We start from the raw sequence: 19907 nt of genomic DNA on the forward strand, positions 1-19907 counted from the left end.
ATGGCACATTATACATAAAGGACACAGTTCTGTTACACATAATCTGTGCTGAAGTCATAAGCATCATCCTCTTTAGTCTTTTTATCCAAGATAAAAGATGTTGCAGATGGTTCACCTATATTGGAGAAAAATAAAGTGAGGGTTTTTGTTTTTGCAGGTCTGGGGATGGAACCCAGGGGGACTTGACCTCTGAGCTACACCCCCAGCCCTATCTTTTATTCTTTATTTTGAAACAGGCTTAACTTGTAGAGGGCATAAGTAGCTGAAGCCGTTTGCAAATCGCCATCTTCCAGTCTCAGCCTCCCAAATGCTGGGAATACAAGCGTGTGCCACCACGCCCAGCTTAAAGTTAGGTTTTATAGGAAAATGTAGAAGCAATTCTATGCTGCTTTGCAGGTGGGTGGCACATGCCTGCAATCCTAGTACTTGAGAAGTTGAGACAGGACTGCAGGTTTGAGAACAGCCTCAGCAAGTAGACCTTATCTTAAAAATAAAAGGCTGGGTGTAGCTTGGAGGTGAATGCCCCTGGTTTCAATCCCCAGAAACACACACACACACACACACACACTGCCCTCAGACTCACCTGTCATAGATTCCTTAGGTGGTGCCTCTCTTGTTTCTTTTACAGGGGATATGTCTGAGATATTTTCCTATGGAACAAAGAAACGGTACAGGGTTAGCAGTCTTTATGCTCATTAGTCCAATTACATACCCGGAGAAACTTAAGTCTTTGAAGGTATACATAATGAGATGTGTAAAATTAAGGCTCAAGATTATTATTTGGCTTCTTCCAGTTAACTATACAAAAATATAATATTTCACTTACACTGTTCGCCTCTCCCCATTACACTACTATACACATTGTAATGCTTAGAAGACTCTAGGGGCCGGATGTAGTGGCGCACTCTTGTAATCCCCGCGCTTGGAAGGCGGAGACAGGAGGATTGCGCAGGTTTGAAGCCAGCCCCGTTTCCAAATTTTAAAAAAGTATAAAAATAGGTCTGGGAGTGTAGCCTGGAGGTACAAGGGCTTCCAGGAACCCCAGTACCACCACCACCACCACCAAAAAAAAAAAAAAAAAAAAAGACTCTAGATTTAACTCAGAGAAAATACTTACATTAGCTTCTTCATAATCAACTCTTTCTTGGTCACTGACAATGTCTTCACCTTCCTCTTCTTCCTGTTTCCTCTCTCTCTGTCTTGGCAATTCTTCAGGCATGTCCCTTTCCTCTGTCATTCCATTTGTCAGACCCGAAGACTGGAAAAGGATGCTATTAGCTAAACCAGGGCCTCTGATGGCTAGAAAAGTAACAAAGCCCACATAAATAGGATCCTTAACAGCCTGTCAGTGGATGAAACAACAGTAAAACACAAGTCTCACTTACCTTGTATACTATGTGTATTGTTCTTTTCCAATTCATCCAGATTAAAGCCCCTTTTCAGGTCTGCCAAAATATTCTCATTAAAATATGGAGACAGAGTCCAGCAAGTAGGGGGATGACAATAGTAACCTAATGAGGCTCTGGAATTAAAAAAACAAGATCAGTTAAAAACCAGTTTATTCCACAAATCTAAGTGGTTACTGAAATGCCAAAATAAACTTTACCCTGTCCATTCAGACCAGAACAGTTTGGCAGCACCTTCAACATTTGGGCTTCCGCCTTTTTGGTGCAGACCTCTTCTTTGAGCAAGGCTGGTAAAAAATTCCAGAGAATTCTTGTAGTCCGGGACATTATATCGTAATACTACCTTAAACAAAGCAAAAGAGGAATAAGCATAGATGAGGAAAGAGTTGAAAACCTTCCAATTAAAATGCTACAATAAAAAAGTGACAGCGAGGAGATCAAAGAAAGGGGTGGTTCTTTTACCTGTCTAACGTCAGCCTGGGACAGGATGGCACTGGCAGACTCCATTGGTTTTACCACTTCAATACTTGCTGGACTCCGTAGAGCAAGCGCAAAGGAAGAGTTATGTGGTGACACAATGAAGCATGGGCTGTCTATCATTGTGATCTGTTTGTCCAAGGGAACAACCTGCATGTTTCTGAAAGAAGAGAGAAGGAATTAATGGGGCACTTGCTTATCTGAAGGACAAGAGACAGAACATGAAGCTCAGGGTTGGATTGAACAAACTCCGCACGGTGTGTCAGATCCAATTTATCATCATTTGCTTCATGTTTATCTACAAGTCTAACAGCATACCACCCCTTCTAAAGAAAAAACATTTAATGCTACAGATCGTTTATCTACCTGCACACAAGGCTGTTTCCTCTGCCACATACTTTCTTCTACCTGGCATTCCCATGCCAGGTCCAAACATCACGTTCTCTAAGGCAGCTTCCCCTTTTCTCCATCTACTTGTTTAGTTTGTGTTTCAAACCACGTTGTGGACAGCTTCCTCACTCCACTTCTCCCCCAAGCTTACCACTGGCTTCAACTTTCTTTTACTGATAACAAATAGCAAGTTGTTTTCTCAAAATAACCAAAACAAAACTATTGTTTACTCTTCTATAATAAAAACTCCAATTATAGAACAGTTCAATTTACCTTGTAAGCCCCATGGATACACCAACATTACATATTCTTTCTTGTTTTAAGCTATTAATGATGCTGCTTTTCCCCACATTTGGGAAACCTAAAAATAATTGAAATCCATAGATAAAACACATTATGTACTGATTAATAATAAAATTTCCACTACCTAATTGTATATTTGCCTGATGTTTGGAGCAAGATCAAAAATGAATCTGAGCATTTTCACTTCAACACTAAAATTGATCTTACTTTAGTTCTTGCAAAAGTAATGAAAGATCCTACTATGATGTATGAATACAGTGCACCAATAAAAAAAATCAAGCTAAAAAATAAAAAATTAAAAATTAAAAATTAAAAAAAAACAAAAAAACAAAAGTAATGAAAGGCTAGAAAGAGGCTATTAATGCAAATAAACCAAGAGTGTGTATGCATATATTTAAAGTGCTGGGGATCCAACTTAGGACCTTAAAAAGCACCACTACCAAGCTACATCCACAGTTATTAACTTTTAGAAGCTAATCTCCTGCAATGCTCAGTTCCAACACAGATGTAAACCTGGTCTTTAAAAAACTGTGTGCACATGCTGTGGTGAAATAGGCAACAGTTAATTTTTATGCAAAGTCTTTGTTTTACAACCTGGTTCTCACTAAACATTCTTGGCTAAATATATCTTGACATGTAAGAGGTAAAATGTGATGAAATGAAACTCACCAATCACTCCAACCTGAATAGCTTTGCCATATGTCTCCTGAAAACCTCCAAGAAGTTTCCAAAGGCATTCTTTGCCAAAGCACAATTTACTTTTGAATGAAACAGGTTTCTTCTTTTTTACCTTAATATTTGAAAATTCCAAATGTATTGAATTAGTTATTTTGAAAAGTAACCCAATAAAACCCAAGAAAAACTTTACTAGACTCAGTAGCCTTTCAGATAATCTCAGGATGAAATCAGAGTTGGATCTTTTTATTTTTCACTTTTTAAATCAACATTTTGTACACTCATCATATTTCAACCATTCAAAATCTGAAAGAACCACACTTGCCAGCATCAGCAGTAATGTGTACCTTCATTATCTTCCCTTTGTCCTTCAGGCTTGTTGAGGCTTTGAACACCACGGTTGGCAGTTCTCTCTTCAAATAATTCAGCCAGCTCTCTAAATTCTCTCTTGGTACCAGATCTGACAGATATTAATATAAGACACATGTTTAATGTGATCATTCTACTTAGACAAATTCATTAAATGTGGTAAATCATAGCTTTCACTCATTTGCATTTCCTCTTTTTTCCCCTTTGACAAAAGCATTAAAAAAAAAAAAACAATAAAAGCATTTAAGCTGGGTGTGGTAGCACACCCTTATAATACCAACATTTGGGAGGCTGAGGCCCTTTGCAACTCTGTGACCCTGTTTCAAAAAAAGAAGGAAAAAAAAAGAAAAAGAAAAAAGAGCCAGGGGTGTAGCTCAGAGGTAGAATATCTCTGGGTTCCATCCCCAGCATTGCACACACACACACACACACACACACACACACACACACACCTGTTTAACTGGAAAGTAGGGAAGGGCATGCTTCCAACCATGCCACCTTTTGTCTTGATAAGAGCTTAATAGCTTTATTTCCAATTCTCAATTCCTCCTGCATTGCTGCTCACCCTTTTAGGACTAAGTCAACCTCTGTATCATAAACTATTGCTATGTTTCTAGGACTTCTCCCTAGCTAGCAGCCACCTGTCTTCTGACACTAACAGCAGTTTTCTTATCTGGTTCCTACTTTCTATTGTACAAGTCTGTGTAGTTTTTCTTCTGCATGCTGCTCAAACCCAGACACATTGTGCAGGTAGCAGAGTGGATATAGCACATCACCATCATTTCCTATATGAAACACATTGCACAGTAAGCGTACACACACTTTTTTTGTACTGGAGACTGGACACAGACGTCTCTTACCTGAGCTACATGCCCCAGCCCTTTTTAATTATGAAAAGGCACCAAGCCCTTTTGAGTTGCTGGGGTTGGTTTTAAACCTGTGATCTACCTGTTTCACATTTCCACATACAGTGATTACAGGTATGTTTCACCATGTCTGGCTTACACTTTTTCCCCCCAGTACTGGGGATGGAACCCAGGGACATTCTACCTCAGAGCTACACCCCCATCCCCATTTATTCTTTATTTTGAACCAGGGTCTCACTGAGTTGCAAAGGGCGTCACGAAGTAGTTGAGGCTATTCAAGAACCGCAATCCTCCTGTCTCAGACTCCCAAATGCTGGGATTACAAGCATGCACCACCACGCTTGGCTCTGGCTTACACTCTTAAAAACAAAGTGTTAAGTACTAAATGGCAAAAGATCAGGAAAAAGTAGTGAATTGCTTGTAGAAAGAACCTCCTACCCATCAAACAGCATTGCAATAGAATATATAGGCTCTGGATTTGAGGTCAGAGTTGGATCTTATCAGTCTTCAATGATAATCAGACTGTTCAGATGTTTTCCTCATACCTCGTCAGAGCACAGAAGACAAGGAGAATCCCTTTTACTCACCTGATTTATTTAATACAAGTACTAGCCTTTTGTGTCCACTCTGGACAATAGCCTCTTCTACCTGAGGACATCTAGAACCAAGAGGATCTCTGGCATCCAACACCTCTAGCAGAACATCTGAGGCTTCAATCACCTGTTGAGGAAGAAAGAATCATAACAGCATTCCTTGTTCTAGGAACCTCAACATAAGCCTATGGGCATTATCCACTTGGCCACAGGGTGAGCTCAGAGTTGGATCTCATGTCTTCACTTTTCTATGAAGAATGTTGACATGCTCATCATTTCTCACACAGGGAAGTTAAACCATTTAAGCCTGGTCAGCAGCCTCTGATCAACCTAGATTTCAAAAGTGAAAATGGAACTGGGTGTGGTGAAGCAAGCTTGTAATCCCAGCATTTGGGAGGCTGAGACAGGAGGATCACAGTTTGCAGACAGCCTCAGCTACTTAATGAGGCCCTTTGCAACTCAGTGAGACCCTATTTTGAAATAGAAAGTAGGGTTAGGGGTGTGGTTCAGAGGTAGAATGTCCCTGGGTTCCACCCCCAGTACCACAAAAAGAAAGAAAGAAAAAAAGATTACTAGCCGCATGTGCTGCGCACACTTGTAACCCTAGCATTTGGGAGGCTGAAACAGGAGGATCATGGTTCTTGGACAGCCTCAGCTCCTTAGCACGCCCTTTGCAACTCAGTGAGACCCAGTTTCAAAATAGAAAAGAGGGCCGGGGGTGTAGCTTGGAGGTAGAATGCCCTTGGGTTCCATCCCTAGTACTGTTTAAAAAAAAAAAAAAAAAAAAAAATATATATATATATATATATATATAAAGCAAAGTACATAGTTTGGCATTAGGGATTGAACCCAGGGGCATTCTATCTCTGATCTACAACTGCAACCTTATTATCTTTGTGTGTGTGTGTGTGTGTGTGTTTGTGTGTGCGTGCGTGGTGCTGGAGATTGAACCCAGGGGCATTCTACCTCTGAGCTACACCCCAGGCTGATTTTATTTTGAAACAGGGTCTAAGTAGCTGAGGCTGGTCATGAACCGGGATCCTCCTGCCTCAGCCTCTCAAGTACTGGGATTACAAGTGTGTGCCACTAAGCCTGTTTTAAATTATTTACTTTGAAACAGTCTTGCCAAAATTTCTGAGCCTGGCCTCCAACCCATGATCCTCCTGTCAGCCTCCTAAGTACCGGGATTATAGGCCTTTACTATCACAGTTGGCTGAATTATGTAGCTTGATAGGCTCTTTGGGCCTTTCCAAGAGATGCTAAGAGGCAGTTAGGTCTTTCTAGAGGGGAGTACTGAGCTTCTGCCAGGGAGTTAACTATACCAAGAACATCACCACCCCTTTGACTTCCTTCAGCTAGTTTCCAGATTTTCTACCTTTAAAGGCTGGTATCTGGCCAAGGAATGATTCTAGTATTTTCAATCTCATTACCGTTTTTAGACATTGACCTAGACTACCTTTTTTAGTTCCTGACAATGTAACTTCTTTGGATTCTGTTTGCTTGACTTGGTTTTCTTAGTTTTGTGCTGTCCAAATTCCTACAGGATATAAAATAAAGATAAGGGGAAAGAATTAGATATGTAACAATTGCAACCTGTGTCTTCTCATTTCCCATAATTGTTTAGGTTAAGTGGTTTTTGTTTTTTTAAGATAGGAAAAACAAGAGCCCGAATTAAGTTTTCTTCCTCTTGAGACCCACCAGCCTGTGCGTATACTTCTGCGTTAGAAATCTGTTTTAAAGAGACGTAATCCTACCTCCAGAGGTTCCAGATCAGATGCAGTATCACCAGGATTACTTTCAAGTTTTCTTTTCTTTTCTTGTTCTTTCTGCCTATCGAGTTTCTGCTGCTGCTTTAATTCTTCAAGCTATGAGCAAGCCAAACAAGAAATTAAAAAGCCAGTGACTTATGCTATTATAGTGGTCTTTTTTTTCTCTCTGGGTAGTACTGGGGGTGGAACCCAAAGGCTTCCTATCTCTGGGCTACACTCCCAGCCCTATTTTATATTTTATTTGGAAACAGGGTCTTACTAAGTTGCTGAGAGCCTAAGTAGCTGAGGCTGGCTTTGAACCCATGTGATCCTCCTGTCTCAGCCTCCCAAGCGTGAGTCACCACGCCCAGCAAGTCTTTTTTTTTTTTTAAACAGGGTTTCACAAAATTGCAGAGGGCCTCACTAAGTAGCTAAAGCTGGCCACAAACCTGCAATCCTGTCTCAGCCTCCCAAATATTGGAATTATAAGTGTGTGTCACCATGCCCAGATTTACCTTATTTTAAAAATAATGTATGTACCCACACACCACTTATTGTGTGTGTGTGTGTCATACTGAGAATTGAGCACAGGGGCATTTTCCCTGAGCTACACCCCCATCCTTATTTAATTCTTGAAACTGGGTCTCACAAAGTTGTGAAGATCCTTGCTAAATTGCTGAAGCTGGTCTCAAACTGGAGATCCTCTGGTCTCAACCTCCCAAGTACTAGGATTATAGGATCTACACCACTTATTTAAACTTTTGGCTAACATAACTTACCTGCTGTTTCCTTAGCTCAGCTTCCCTAAGAAGAGCCTCCTTAAAGGGAGCACTGTTTGGAACTCCTGGGTCTTTCCTGGGCTTCTTATGACCTCGCTTTTTAGCCTCCTTCCTCAACTTTCGATGGTGCTCACGAACCTATTATAAAGATAAAAACACTTTACAAAACTATGTCTACATGAACAGAATTGAAGTGAGAAACCAATGGCTCTAGTTATGCCTGCAAAATGCTCTAGAAAAAGAGCTTTAATTGGAGTCATACAGAGAGAATGCATATGTAAGTGTAAACCAACTAGAAAGGAGGCTCTTTACAGGGATCGGCATCATGCTAAGTTTAAAAACTCTCTTAACAAATTACTGTATTTTCCCACAGCTGCACTTCATATGGCTAAGAGCCTGTGGTGCATCCAATCCCTTAATCTTTAGTCCAGACTTCCTAAATGAGAGAGGGAGAGTATATATGGTATTGGTCTTCCAAGAAAGTCTTACCTTTTTTTGGATTTTGTACCGTTTATGACAGGTCATGCGCTTACTTGCTTTTCTTAACTCTGAAAAATAAATTTAAAAACCAACTAGACACAAATGATCGACATATTTAATTTTTATAAGTACATTACGTTGTCATGCCCTTTTCTGCATCTACGTCATTAGCTATAAAGTAATATTAAGTAGGCCAATACATACGTATCATTTTAAAATCCCAGTGAACCTAATCACTCTGGTGCAAGCTTTAATCCCAGCATTTGGGAGGCTGAGACAGGAAGATGAGGGTTCACAGACTGCCTCAGCTACTTAGGCCTTTTGCAACTCAGTAAGACCCTGTTTCAAAATAAAAAATAGGGCCAGGCATGGTTGTAATCCCCACGCTTGGGAGGCTGAGACAGGAGGATCGCACGGGTTCGAAACCAGCCTCAGCTACTTAATGAGGCTTTCAGCAACTTAGACCGTTTCCAAATAAAATATAAAAAAGGTCTGGAAGTATAGCCCGGAGGTAGAAAGCCTTTGGGTTCCATCCCCAGTACCACCAGAAAATAAAAAAATAGAGAAAAAATAATAATAATAAATAGGACTGGGGGTGTAGCTCGAAGGTAGACTACCACTGGGTTCCATCCACAGTGCCTCAAAAACAAAAATCCCAGTAAACCCGAAACAACAGGTTCGCAATACAGCCAGTAATACTACCATAATGTTCTGGTATAGTATGGGGTTACAAACAGGAGTCTGCGACCCAAAAGAGTTAAGCATCATCAATTCTACGACTGGAGAGGAGTGGTGGGTTTGAGAGGGGGCCGTCGGCTCAAAGCCAAAAAAGGAGAAAACGGCTCCCACGCTCCTTCCCTGTGGAAATCCGCTAGTCTCAACACCCGCGATTCAAACATTCCTTCTCCACCGTGGGACCGCGATCAAAAGGATTGACGGCCGTGCGTGGTGGCGCACGCTTGTAATCCCCGCGCTTGGGAGGCAGAGACGGGAGGATCGCGCAGGTTCGAAGCCAGCCGCGCAGACTTAAGAGACCCTGTTTCCAAAACATAAAAAATAGATCTGGGAGTGTAGCCCGGAGGTAGAAGGGCTTCCAGGAACCCCAGTACCAGTACCACCAACACACACATACACACACACGCACACAAAAAAAAAAAAAAAAAACAGGATTGACTCTAAGGCCTTGCAACCCTCATTCTCCGCGTGAACAGGGAGATGGCCTACCCACCGTCCACCTCCCACCCGTCTCCACAGAGACGCAAGGCGCACTGACGGCCCTGACCGCGCAGAGGCAGGGGCACCCCTCGCCCTCCCCTCGGCCCCACTCACTCGGCCGCTTCATGCTGGCGGCGGCAACGGCGGCGGCGGCGCCGACCCCGGGGAACAGCCTGCCTCCGCCGAGGCCACGTGCGAACTGAGGTCGCGGACGAGCGTCACGTACTCACGCTGCCGCCGGAAAGCACGCCGCGCTGTTGCGCGTGCGCGCGCACGCAGTGTCGTGCAGCCGGGCCCCGTCGGCCGCCGCGGCTGCTTTTGCGGCAGCACTGGGAGGGGTGAGGGCGGCGAGGGCGGCGGGTGCCGAGACGGCGGCGGCCGCGGGCGAAGGAGCACCAGAGCAGCCGTGGCGGCCACGGGGCGGGGCGGGGCTGTCGGCGACCGCGGCCGGGGCTGCAGGCGGCGGAGCGGCTGGGTAAGCCGGGCTCGGGCGGGAGAGGCGGGCCCCTCGGCCGGCCGCCGGGCCTTTGTGTGGGCCCGGGCGGGCGGGCGGGCGGCGCGGCCGAGGCCCCGCCCCGGCGGTCGGGACGCGCCGGCCGGGCGGGCGCGGGGCGGGGCGGGGCGGCGGGCCTCGGCCAGGCCCCGCTGCCGGCCGCACCTGCCGGCGGGACAAAGGCGCGCCGCCGCCCGGGCTCCCCGCGCTCCGCTGCCGCCCGCCGCGGTCAGCCTCACAGCTGTCAACGTTTCCCTCAGTCCCCGGTACCGGTGACAGGTCGGGAAAGTCCTTCATTTCCTCCGCCTCTCCAGGGCCTCCTTTTTTGTTTCCTGATGGTTCCACACAAACTCTTCCTGATGACTTTATTTCCGTACGCTCAAACTGAGCTTTCAATTTGACGAGTGGTGCTTGTTCTTAGAGTCCAGATATTTCAGCTTCTCATCTGCAACACCACAAACTATCGCGATTTTGTGAAGTATTTCCTGGTGTGAAAGTACTTTTTCATCGTCATTTACTTACTGAAAGGGAGGCATAGCTTTGTTCTGAGAAAGTAGTTTTGACTTGAAGGGAAAGAAAAAGTGGCAAGAACATAGAAGAAATCCTGAAATACAAATGACAAATACACAACAGAGCTGATGTAGAAAGTCTTAAAATGACTATAGAAATCAGACTATATTGAAATAAACAATTTTACTTGGACTCCTCAAAAATGGTTTAGGTGCGTTTTTTTTTTTTTTCATTTAATAGTAGTCTTTGGGGAGCAAATTGGACTCAATACATAGTATAATTTTTGCTTTAGTAATTGCTAACAAATTGACCATATTTTGGATTTTAAGATCGAAAATGTAAGATTAGAAAGTATCTTTTGAAGAGGTTTCAGATTAAAACTAACAAATATGTGTGTGGGTAAATGGAAGGCCTTGGCCACTTTCTTTGGCTTTATTTATTTATTTTTTTAATTTTTTGGTGGTACTGGGGATAGAGCCCAGGGGCTTTCTACCTCTGGGCTATACTCCTATCCCTATTTTATATTTTATTTGGAGACAGGGTCTCACCAAGTTGCTGGGAGCCTCACTGGCTTCGAACCTGTGTGATCCTCCTGTCTCAGCCTCCCAAGTGTGGGGATTACAAGTGTGTGCCACCACGCCTGGCCTTTCTTTGGCTTTAGAAGTTAAAAAATAAATAATACTTCATCAAAAATCTCCTAGATAAGTAAATCTAGTGTATATAAAAAACTACAAACCACCAAACATGAGGAACAATGTTAACTTGGAAGAAATCTTATATTCTAAGTTAAAACACAGGTTGCAAAGTAATTTATTTCCCCACTTTTGTTTGGGGCAAAAAAGGTAACTAAGGCATAAACACGAAAGGCTCTGAATGCTAATAAGATTTGTTTTTCTCTAAGAAATAGGAATATAGATGGGATGTTTGTTTGTTATTTTGCCCTTGAGTCTTTTGTTTTCCAATATTTTATTTTAAGCATGTGTTAAGTATCACTGGAAACACAGGAGAATGCTAAAAGTTTATAAACTGTCAAAATATGCCATTTGGCTAAACTGAATAAACATTTTTCAAGTTGCACATTATTTTTACAGCCTGCTGTAAATTATCATTGGTTGTCAGACTTTTGAACTTGAAACATCTTAAAACCTGGAGTTGAACTCCAGAATTGATTTTTACTTTTCGTGAAAAAAAGAATTGCTAAAGGGATGCTTACAGACCATTTCTAATTACACAATCACTTATTTTAAAGGTCACACTTAATTGCACTGAGTGTCTTTATTAAAAAGATAAATTGGGAAGCCAGGCATGGTGACGCACACTTGTAATCCCAGCATTTGGGAAGCTGAGACAGGAGGATCGCAGTTTGTAGACAGCCTCAGCTACTTAGGCTATTTGCAACTCAGCGAGACCATGTTTCAGAATAAAGAATAAAAAAAAAATGCTTGTAATCCCAGCATTCGGGAGGCTGAGACAGAAGGATTCGGGTTCGCGGCCAGCCTCAGCTACTTAATGAGGTTCTCCACAACTTAGACCCTGTTTTAAAATAAAAAAATAAAAAATAGGGCAGGGGGTGTAACTCGGAGGTAGAATGCCGCTGGGTTCCATTCCCAGTACCGCAAAAAAAAAAAAAACAAACAAAAAAAACCGGCTGGGGGTGTAGCTCAGAGGTAGAATGCCCCTGGGTTCCATCTCCCATACCCCTCTCACACAAATGATATTTATATATAAAGATAAATTGGGCATCCAACTTACACCCAGTGCTATTTTGTAAAAGAGGACTACAAAAATGAAGATGATTCTTTTTTTGTACCCAGGAACCCTGTAGTCCTAGAGTTGTATTTTGAAGTTTAAATGTGATTTCAAGTATAGTCTCTTTTCACTGTTTCAACAGTCTAATGGATACATATGTGTACACACACACACTTTACTATTCTCACACTAGAGATGAAGAAACAGATTTGAGAGATTGTGATTCAGGCAACATCAAACAGGTAATTAGTGTGCAAGATCTAGAACTCCTCATTTTCTGAACGTAGGTCCTGTTGCTTCTTCCACTTCAAACATTGCCTTTGTTGCCAGACTTCCAAATTACAAATAAAAATATGTCCTTTTGGATTAAAAAAATTGAAAATTATCCTTACATTTTATCTTTTTCTTGCCTTACCAAAGTAAATAGGATTTTTGGATATTTTATCTATACTTCATACACTGGTTTACATTTTTTGCCATTTGATTTTCAGGGGATTACTTATAAAAGTAATTTTGAACTACCAAAATAGTTGAAGACTTTTAAAAACAACCTGTTAAACTTATATGTGATGTCTTTCCAATGCAGATAGGACTTTTGGAAAGAAATGTTGTCTTTCTCTGAAAAAAAATTTTTTTTGTGGTGGTGGGGAGTTTTCCAGACTCTGCTCACATGAGTCATTTTCGGTTTGTTCCAGCTTGCCAACACTTGGTGTCACATGTTAGCCTCCCACATGTGTTCACTCCCCATTCCAGCTCTGTGGTTGAACTCTGCTCTTATTGATTAGGGGGCATTTGGGCAGGCATGCTTCATTCCTGGAATTGACAGTCTTTCAATGTGAGTAAAGGGGAACCTATGAGAGACATCGTTAAGCATGTAAGAGCATTTGGTTTTAAAATGAAAGAAATGTCAGGTGCTGTTGGTGCCTGAGCCTTTGCAGCAATTTGATAGGTGCAGAACTGATATGCCTTTTTTTTTTTTTAATCTTTCTTTAGCAGTTCTATTTGAATGTTTTCTATTTATGCTCATTTTTACTCCTCTGACACTTCTTTTCTATATCTCCTTTCTCTACTTTGTTCTTCTCTTTCAGTTTTGAATGTACTAACACTGAATCAGCACTTCTAAAGCCCTGCCTTTTCTTGCTGGCTTCAGTTGCCCTTCAGACATAATGAGGAGATTGGCTTTTCGAGGCGCTGGTTGTGCTCTGGTAAAGCTGGTAAATTACTGATCATCTTCACCCTTTCCCTTTACTATCATTCCTTGCCTTTTCCCTTCCATCTTTCTTAAATTTGTGTGATATTTTCCATAGAATCCCTCCTGTGTGTTCATCAAATTCACCTGTGTCCTTGTCATAGGGTGTTTACAAAGACTTGGTTCTTAATTTCTTATAGAAGAGAGGCCAGTTTATCAGCCTTTTATAAAATGAACAAAACCAAAATGTAATTGTCCTTGGCCTAAGGAACTTTATATCCATTTTGTCAGCTTTAAACTGATACACTGTATAACAAACACAAGCCTTGAGGAAGGAACATGATCATAATAGGGTTTGTTTTAAATACCATGTAGACTTCATTTGAAAGAACTGATGAGACTCCTCCTGTCTCATAGTTGCTTACCAGGATTTCTTGTTTTGCTTCTGCTTTCTGTTTCCTGGAGATTCCCAGTTTTTTTCTTCATATGATTGACAACCAGTGCTCTGCTGTTCCTATTCATTCAGCTGCTAGTATCTTAGTTTTCTGAAATTGAATGTTGATGAGTGAAATTAGAGTCTGTTTTTTCCTTTAGCTTTAGAAAAGGACTCTTGAAGTCACAATCTACTGTTTGATACTGCTGCTGAATTGTATAAGCACTGTAGGAGGTTTTTGGGGTATATACCTTTTCTCCATATTTGTAGCAGATCATTTTGATGGTTATACTTCTTGTGTTATATTTTATAAAGTTGTAATAAGATTAGTTTCTTAACTGTTTAAGAACAGCCGGGCATGGTGGTGCACACTTGAAATCCCAGCATCCGGGAGGCTGAGACCGGAGGATCGCAGTTCGAGGACAGCCTCAGCTACTTAGGCCCTTTGCAACTCAGTGAGACCCGGTTTCAAAATAAAGAATAAAAAAAATAGGGCAGGGGGTGTGGCTAAGAGGTCAAATGCCCCTGGGTTCCATCCCCAGACCCGCCTAATAAATAAATAAATAAATAAAAATAAAACCAAGAACAAATATGTGTTTTTGAACCTCCACTCAGGGTCTAAAAGCTTATGTCTTAGGTGCTTTTCCAGATCATCTAATGAGATTAAAGCTGTGATTTCAAAATTCATGGGTTTATAAATGGGGTGTGGTGGCCCACGCTTGTAATCCCAGCATTTGGAAGGCTGAGATAGGAGGATCATGGTTTGAGGACAGCCTCAACACTTAGGTTCTTTGCAACTCAAGTGAGACCCTGTTTCAAAATAAAGAATGAAAAATAGGGCTGGGGCTGGGCATGGTGGCGCATGCTTGTAATCCCCATGCTTGAGATGTGGAGACAGGATGATTGCGCAGGTTCAAAGCCAGCCATGCTGGCTTAAGAGACCCTATTTCTAAATAAAAAAGTATAAGAAAAATAAGTCTGCGAGTGTAGCCCGGAGGTGGAAGGATTTCCAGGAACCCCAGTACCACCAAAAAAAAAAAAAAAAAATAGGGGCTGGGGGTGTAGCTTGGAGGTAGAAGGCCCCTGGGTTTCACTCCAGTACCACACACCATAAACCCCAAAAAACGTGGGTATAAAGTATACCTATATAATTCAAAAAGAGGGTAATCTGGATTAACAGAAGAGTTTCAAAGCAATTATTATTATTATTATTTTTTGGTGGTACTGGGGATGGAACTCTTCTACCTTCAGGCTACACTCCCAGACCTATTTTATATTTTTATTTGGAAACAGGGTCTCTTAAGCCAGCGTGGCAGCTGGCTTCGAACCTGCGCGATCCTCCTGTCTCCGCCTCCCAAGCACGGGGATTACAAGCGTGTGCCACCACTCCCGGCGTTCAAAGCACAATTCTGCTACTTTTGCTTAGGTAGGGCAAGTCTCATCAAGTGTTTACAAGGTATATCTTAAGGATTCTGTTGTAATAAGTGGGGAGAATTCATTTTCAGGGTGTTATTTTAGGGTATATCTAAAATGCTAAAAAAGATAATTGTCCTTTGTTCCCATCCTTTTTTTGTACTACTCATTTATCTTAGGTACTATGTCCTAGTCTTTTCCTCATCCTGGCCACATGGAAAAGGATCAGAGTTGTAAGGTACACAGTAAAGCTGAGGCTGTTCACTTCAATAGTGAGCCTCAGGCCTGTCTGGCTACCTCAGGGACTCAGGGATCAATGTCTCCAGCAAACTGTTCTATCACTACACATAAGTGGAAAAACTCTAGTTGAGGGTAAATTTGTGGCCAGAAGTGGTTGAATCTTTCAAAATTGGTGATAAACAAATGAGTATACTTCTGTTGAATTTATCAAATCAAAGTTGAAACTAAAGCATTCTGATAAGTGAAAAGGCTAAAGTAGTGAGGACCATGACTTACTTACAGCTTGCTACACTCTTATGGAACAGTTAAAATATTCTCTTAAGTGAATCAGAAGTTTAGTGGCAGGCTGCCAGTTGCAGGCTTGGCAGAGCCAAAATTTAAATATAAGAACATGGCAAATTATTTCTTATAGAAGAAGTTGGATTCCATGGGTTCCAAGAGAAGAAGAGCTACCTCCCCTTCCAGCAGTGTCAGTGGGGACTTTGATGATGGACACCATTCTGTGCCTACACCAGGCCCAAGCAGGAAAAGGAGGAGACTTTCCAATCTTCCCACTGTAGATCCTGTGAGTAACTTGGGTTGCAGTTTCTGTCTGCTTTTCTACAATTTCTCTACCCTTCTTTTGTTGGTAAAGCAATTGAGAGGCAAATCCACTCTACATATTTTTCTCTGACTTAGTAGGCTTAATTTTTTTCTTGTGAAAAGTACAGATTTAGCCCAAAGTCCTACAGTAATAGTATAATTTAATATTATGAAACATTAATTGTATGTCATATCCACTCAACAAATAATTGTAATTCTGTCATGTGATAAGGACTGTTCTGTTATTGGGATACTTATGTGAGGCAAGCTCATTTTCCACATGAGCTTGGATTCCAGTGTAGGGCAAGCAGAATACTAATAAGCAAACAAAGTACCCACAGCTAGTGATAAGTTCTAAGAAGAAAAACTTGGATGGTTTGGGTTGTTTAACATGAACCTTCTGGAAGATTCTCTGTGATGAACAGGCACCAAACTTGCAGAGAGAGGCTTGTTCAGGGATGGGTTTCGTGTGTTGTGATTACAGAAAATTGGTCAGAAGGTCTGGACATGGTGGTGCACACCTGTAATCCCGTTTTTGGGGGAAGCTGAGTCAGGAGAATCACAAATTTGAGGCCAGCCTGGGACTTAGACCCTGTACTAAAATAAAATTTGCAAAATGGCTGGGCATATATTTCAGTGGGACAGTGTTTGTCTGGCATGTATGTGCCCTTTGGTTCAAACCCTAATACCACAAAGAAAATGAAAGAAAACATTAGGAGGAAGGAGACTTGTGAGCTCTACCCAGTCAAAGTAGGTAAGGCATTTATAAGCAGTGTTAGTTTAGATTTTATTATCTTTGTAGTGAAAGACCCTTTATTTGATAATTATAAGAGGGATGTGAACTGATTTTGTTTAAAAGAAAAGAAAAAATCACCAGAAGCATAAATAAAATTTATCAGAAATTTAGTCAATTAGGTTGGTTTAAATGAATGATATGATAAGCATATTTCAGACTTGGATTCTTATCTGGTAATTTGGGGATTCATCATTTTTCTTTTTTTGCCTTTTGTGCATATGTTTTATTGAAAAAGTAATTTATAACTGGTTTTTGTTTACATTTTTTGGTAATTTTTCTCTTTTTCAAATTTGTAGATTGCCGTGTGCCATGAACTCTATAATACTGTCCGAGACTATAAGGATGAGCAGGGCAGGCTCCTCTGTGAGCTCTTCATTAGGGCACCAAAGCGAAGGTGAGTTGGGAGCACAGTAGTACACTGGGAGGATTTGGTCCAGAGTTGATGTTTAAGGTTTGGTGACTGAATTTCTCTTTGAAAGGAATAGCTTAAATGATAGTGGGATATAACTAGTTTTATCAAAATGTATTGAAACATATTTTTTAAAAGCATTGTTTTTTTTTTTTTTTTTTTGGCAGTACTGGGGATGGAACTTGGGCATTCTACCTCTGAGCTACACCCACCAGCCCTATATATTTTATTCTTTTTTTTTTTTTTTAATGGTATTGGAAGTGGGACCCAGGTGCTTTTCTACCTCTGGGCTATACTCCCAGACCTATTTTATATTTTATTTGGAAACAGGGTCTCACTAAGTTGCTGAGATCCTCACTAAGTAGCCGAGGCTGGCTTCAAACCTGTGTGATCCTCCTGTGTCAGCCTCCCTCTACAAGCCTGTGCAACCATGCCTGGCGGGCCTTTCACATTCTAATCAGGTACTCTACCGTGGAGCTATATTTCTGGCTCACCTGAGAATTTGCATCAACTTATTTTGCATCAGTAGTATCATTGGTCTTAGGGCAGTGCTAACCTCATAGAATGAGTTAGGAAATGAGTCCTCCTCTTCCATTTTTTGGGAGACTGGAGAAGTGTTGGTGTTAGTTCTTGCTTAAATGTTTGGTAGAATTCATCCATAGAGTGACCAGATCCAGAACTTTGCCTTGTTGATAGATACTTGATTACTGAGAGATATTTGATTATTAACTTAATCTCCTTATTAATTATAAGTCTCTTTGGGCTTTCCATTTTATTTATTTTAAATCTTGGTAGGTTGTATTCTTTTAGGAAATTAGTCATTTCTTTAGATTATATGCTTTGTTGCTTTTTACAGTTTTTCATAGCTTATTTCTTGGACCAGGGCAGGGAAAGTATAGCCTGAGCCTGGACCCTCATGGTGCCAGGAAGTAATTGTTCAGAGGGTGATGGGAACATATCAGAAGAACATAAAGGAGCTAGTGTGGTGGTGCACGCTTGTAATCCTAACTTTGGGAGGCTGAGACAGGAGGATCACGGTTCGCAGACAGCCTTAGCCTCTTAGTGAGGCCCTTTGTAACTCAGTAAGACCCTGTTTCAAAATAAAGAATTAAAAATAGGGCTGGGGGTGTAGCTCAGAGGTAGAATGCCCCTGAGTTCTATCCACAGTACCACAAAAAGAAAAAAGAAAAATAAAGACATAGAAAATGAAAATGGCCTTTAAAGGACTCCTACTGGCTAAACCTAGTGCAGATTGAACATCATAATAATTGTCATATTGGTTTATAACCCACTCAGTAAAGGAGGAATCCCAGAGTTCATATTAAGATAGGTAAATGAGCAAGTTAAAATGATGAGGGATGGACTTCCTGAAGGTACCTCCTCAGAAAGTACAGAGTGAGAGCTGAGTATGATGGCACATACTTGTAATCCTAGCACTTGGGAGGCTGAGATAGGAGGATTGTAGGTTCATGGCCAGGCTCAGGAACTTAGTGAGGTCCTCTGCAACTTAGTGAGACCTTGTTTTAAAATAAAAAATAGAATAGGGCCAGGTGTGTAGCTCAGAGATAGAACACCCCTGGGTTCAACCCCCAGCACCAAAAACAAACAAAAAAATTGAGAAAGGGTAAGTTAGTTAATAGAGAAGCCTAGCAGATACCACCATAATCAAGTGATTAAAGTTAGTCTCACAGTTCGCAGACAGCCTCAGTTACTTAGTGAGAACCTTTGCAACTCAGTGAGACCCTGATTAAAAATAAAGAATAAAAAATAGGACTGAGGGAAGCTGGGCGTGGTGGCGCACGCTTGTAATCCCAGCATTCGGGAGGCTGAGACCTGAGGATCTCAGTTTGTAGACAGCCTCAGCTACTTAATGAGGCCCTCTGCAACTCAGTGAGACCTGGTTTCAAAATAAAGAATAAAAAATAAGGCAGGGGTTGTAGCTTGGAGGTCAAATGCCCCTGGGTTCTATCCCCAGACCTACAAAAATAAAAAAAAGGAAAAAATAGGACTGAGGGTGTAGCTTGGAGATAGAGTGCCTCTGGGTTCCATCTCCTGGACCGCACAAAAAACCAACAAAAAATAAATTTGCATACTAAAAGAATGGTTATAAGATGCCAACAAACATTCCAAGAAAGTTTAAAGACTTAATGACCATAACATTCTTTGTACATAATAACTTAACTCTTACACATCTAGAAGGGAGCTAAATACCCCTATGGGAGAATTGAGAAAATAGTTAATCAGATAATTTTTAAGGTTTACTTGTTTTGTGAACTAATGATTGAAAAAAGTCCAGAAAGAACAACAAACATCCATGAACCCCAAAACCCAAATTATGTGGGAACTTGAGACATGCCTTTTGTGTATCTGGGAGGGTAACTAGAGAATAAACCCAGGGACATTCTACCTCTGAGCAATACCCTATCCTATTTCATTTTTTATTTGAACCAGGGTTTCACTAAGTTGCTGAGGGCATCACTGAGTCATTGAGGCTGATCTTGAACCTGTAATCCTCCTGTCTAAATCTCCCAAATACTAGGATTACAAGTGTATGCTACCATGTCCAGCAAGACATGCCTTTCAAGTTTTATGTTCCTCACTATTCCTCCCCTCCAAATTATAACTATTATCTTGAATTATGTGTTTATTACATACCTTTTTTTTTTTTTTTTTTGGTGGTACTGGGGTTCCTGGAAACCCTTCTACCTCCGGGCTACATTCCCAGACCTACTTTTATACTTTTTATTTGGAAACAGGGTCTCTTAAACCATCACAGCTGGCTTCGAACCTGA

The 19907-nt window shown here is 41.4% G+C and overlaps 2 protein-coding genes across 2 annotated transcripts in view; one reads left to right on the forward strand and one right to left on the reverse strand.

Annotated features, from left to right (window-relative positions):
- Positions 1–32: 32 nt before the first annotated feature.
- On the reverse strand, positions 33–9428 carry GNL3 (G protein nucleolar 3; the record flags this gene model as incomplete). The annotated part of the gene is made up of 15 exons (XM_080715378.1): positions 33–115; positions 584–650; positions 1016–1299; positions 1386–1522; positions 1607–1749; positions 1869–2043; positions 2547–2634; positions 3246–3366; positions 3599–3711; positions 5074–5206; positions 6536–6616; positions 6834–6944; positions 7607–7744; positions 8096–8154; positions 9416–9428. The coding sequence occupies 15 exons, from the start codon at positions 9426–9428 to the stop codon at positions 33–35; spliced, it is 1746 nt and encodes a 581-aa protein (XP_080571504.1).
- A 3791-nt stretch (positions 9429–13219) lies between these two features.
- The window catches only part of PBRM1 (polybromo 1), a gene marked incomplete at both ends in the record, with an annotated part of 166621 nt that continues 159933 nt past the window's right edge, over positions 13220–19907 (forward strand). Inside the window, 3 exons of the mRNA XM_080715199.1 lie at positions 13220–13267; positions 15741–15893; positions 17003–17100. Coding sequence (XP_080571325.1) covers positions 13220–13267; positions 15741–15893; positions 17003–17100 — 299 coding nt within the window. The remainder of the gene's footprint in view (positions 13268–15740; positions 15894–17002; positions 17101–19907) is intronic.

The sequence above is a fragment of the Muscardinus avellanarius genome (assembly GCF_963383645.1).
Source record: "Muscardinus avellanarius genome assembly, chromosome: 18".
Lineage (NCBI taxonomy): Eukaryota > Metazoa > Chordata > Mammalia > Rodentia > Gliridae > Muscardinus > Muscardinus avellanarius.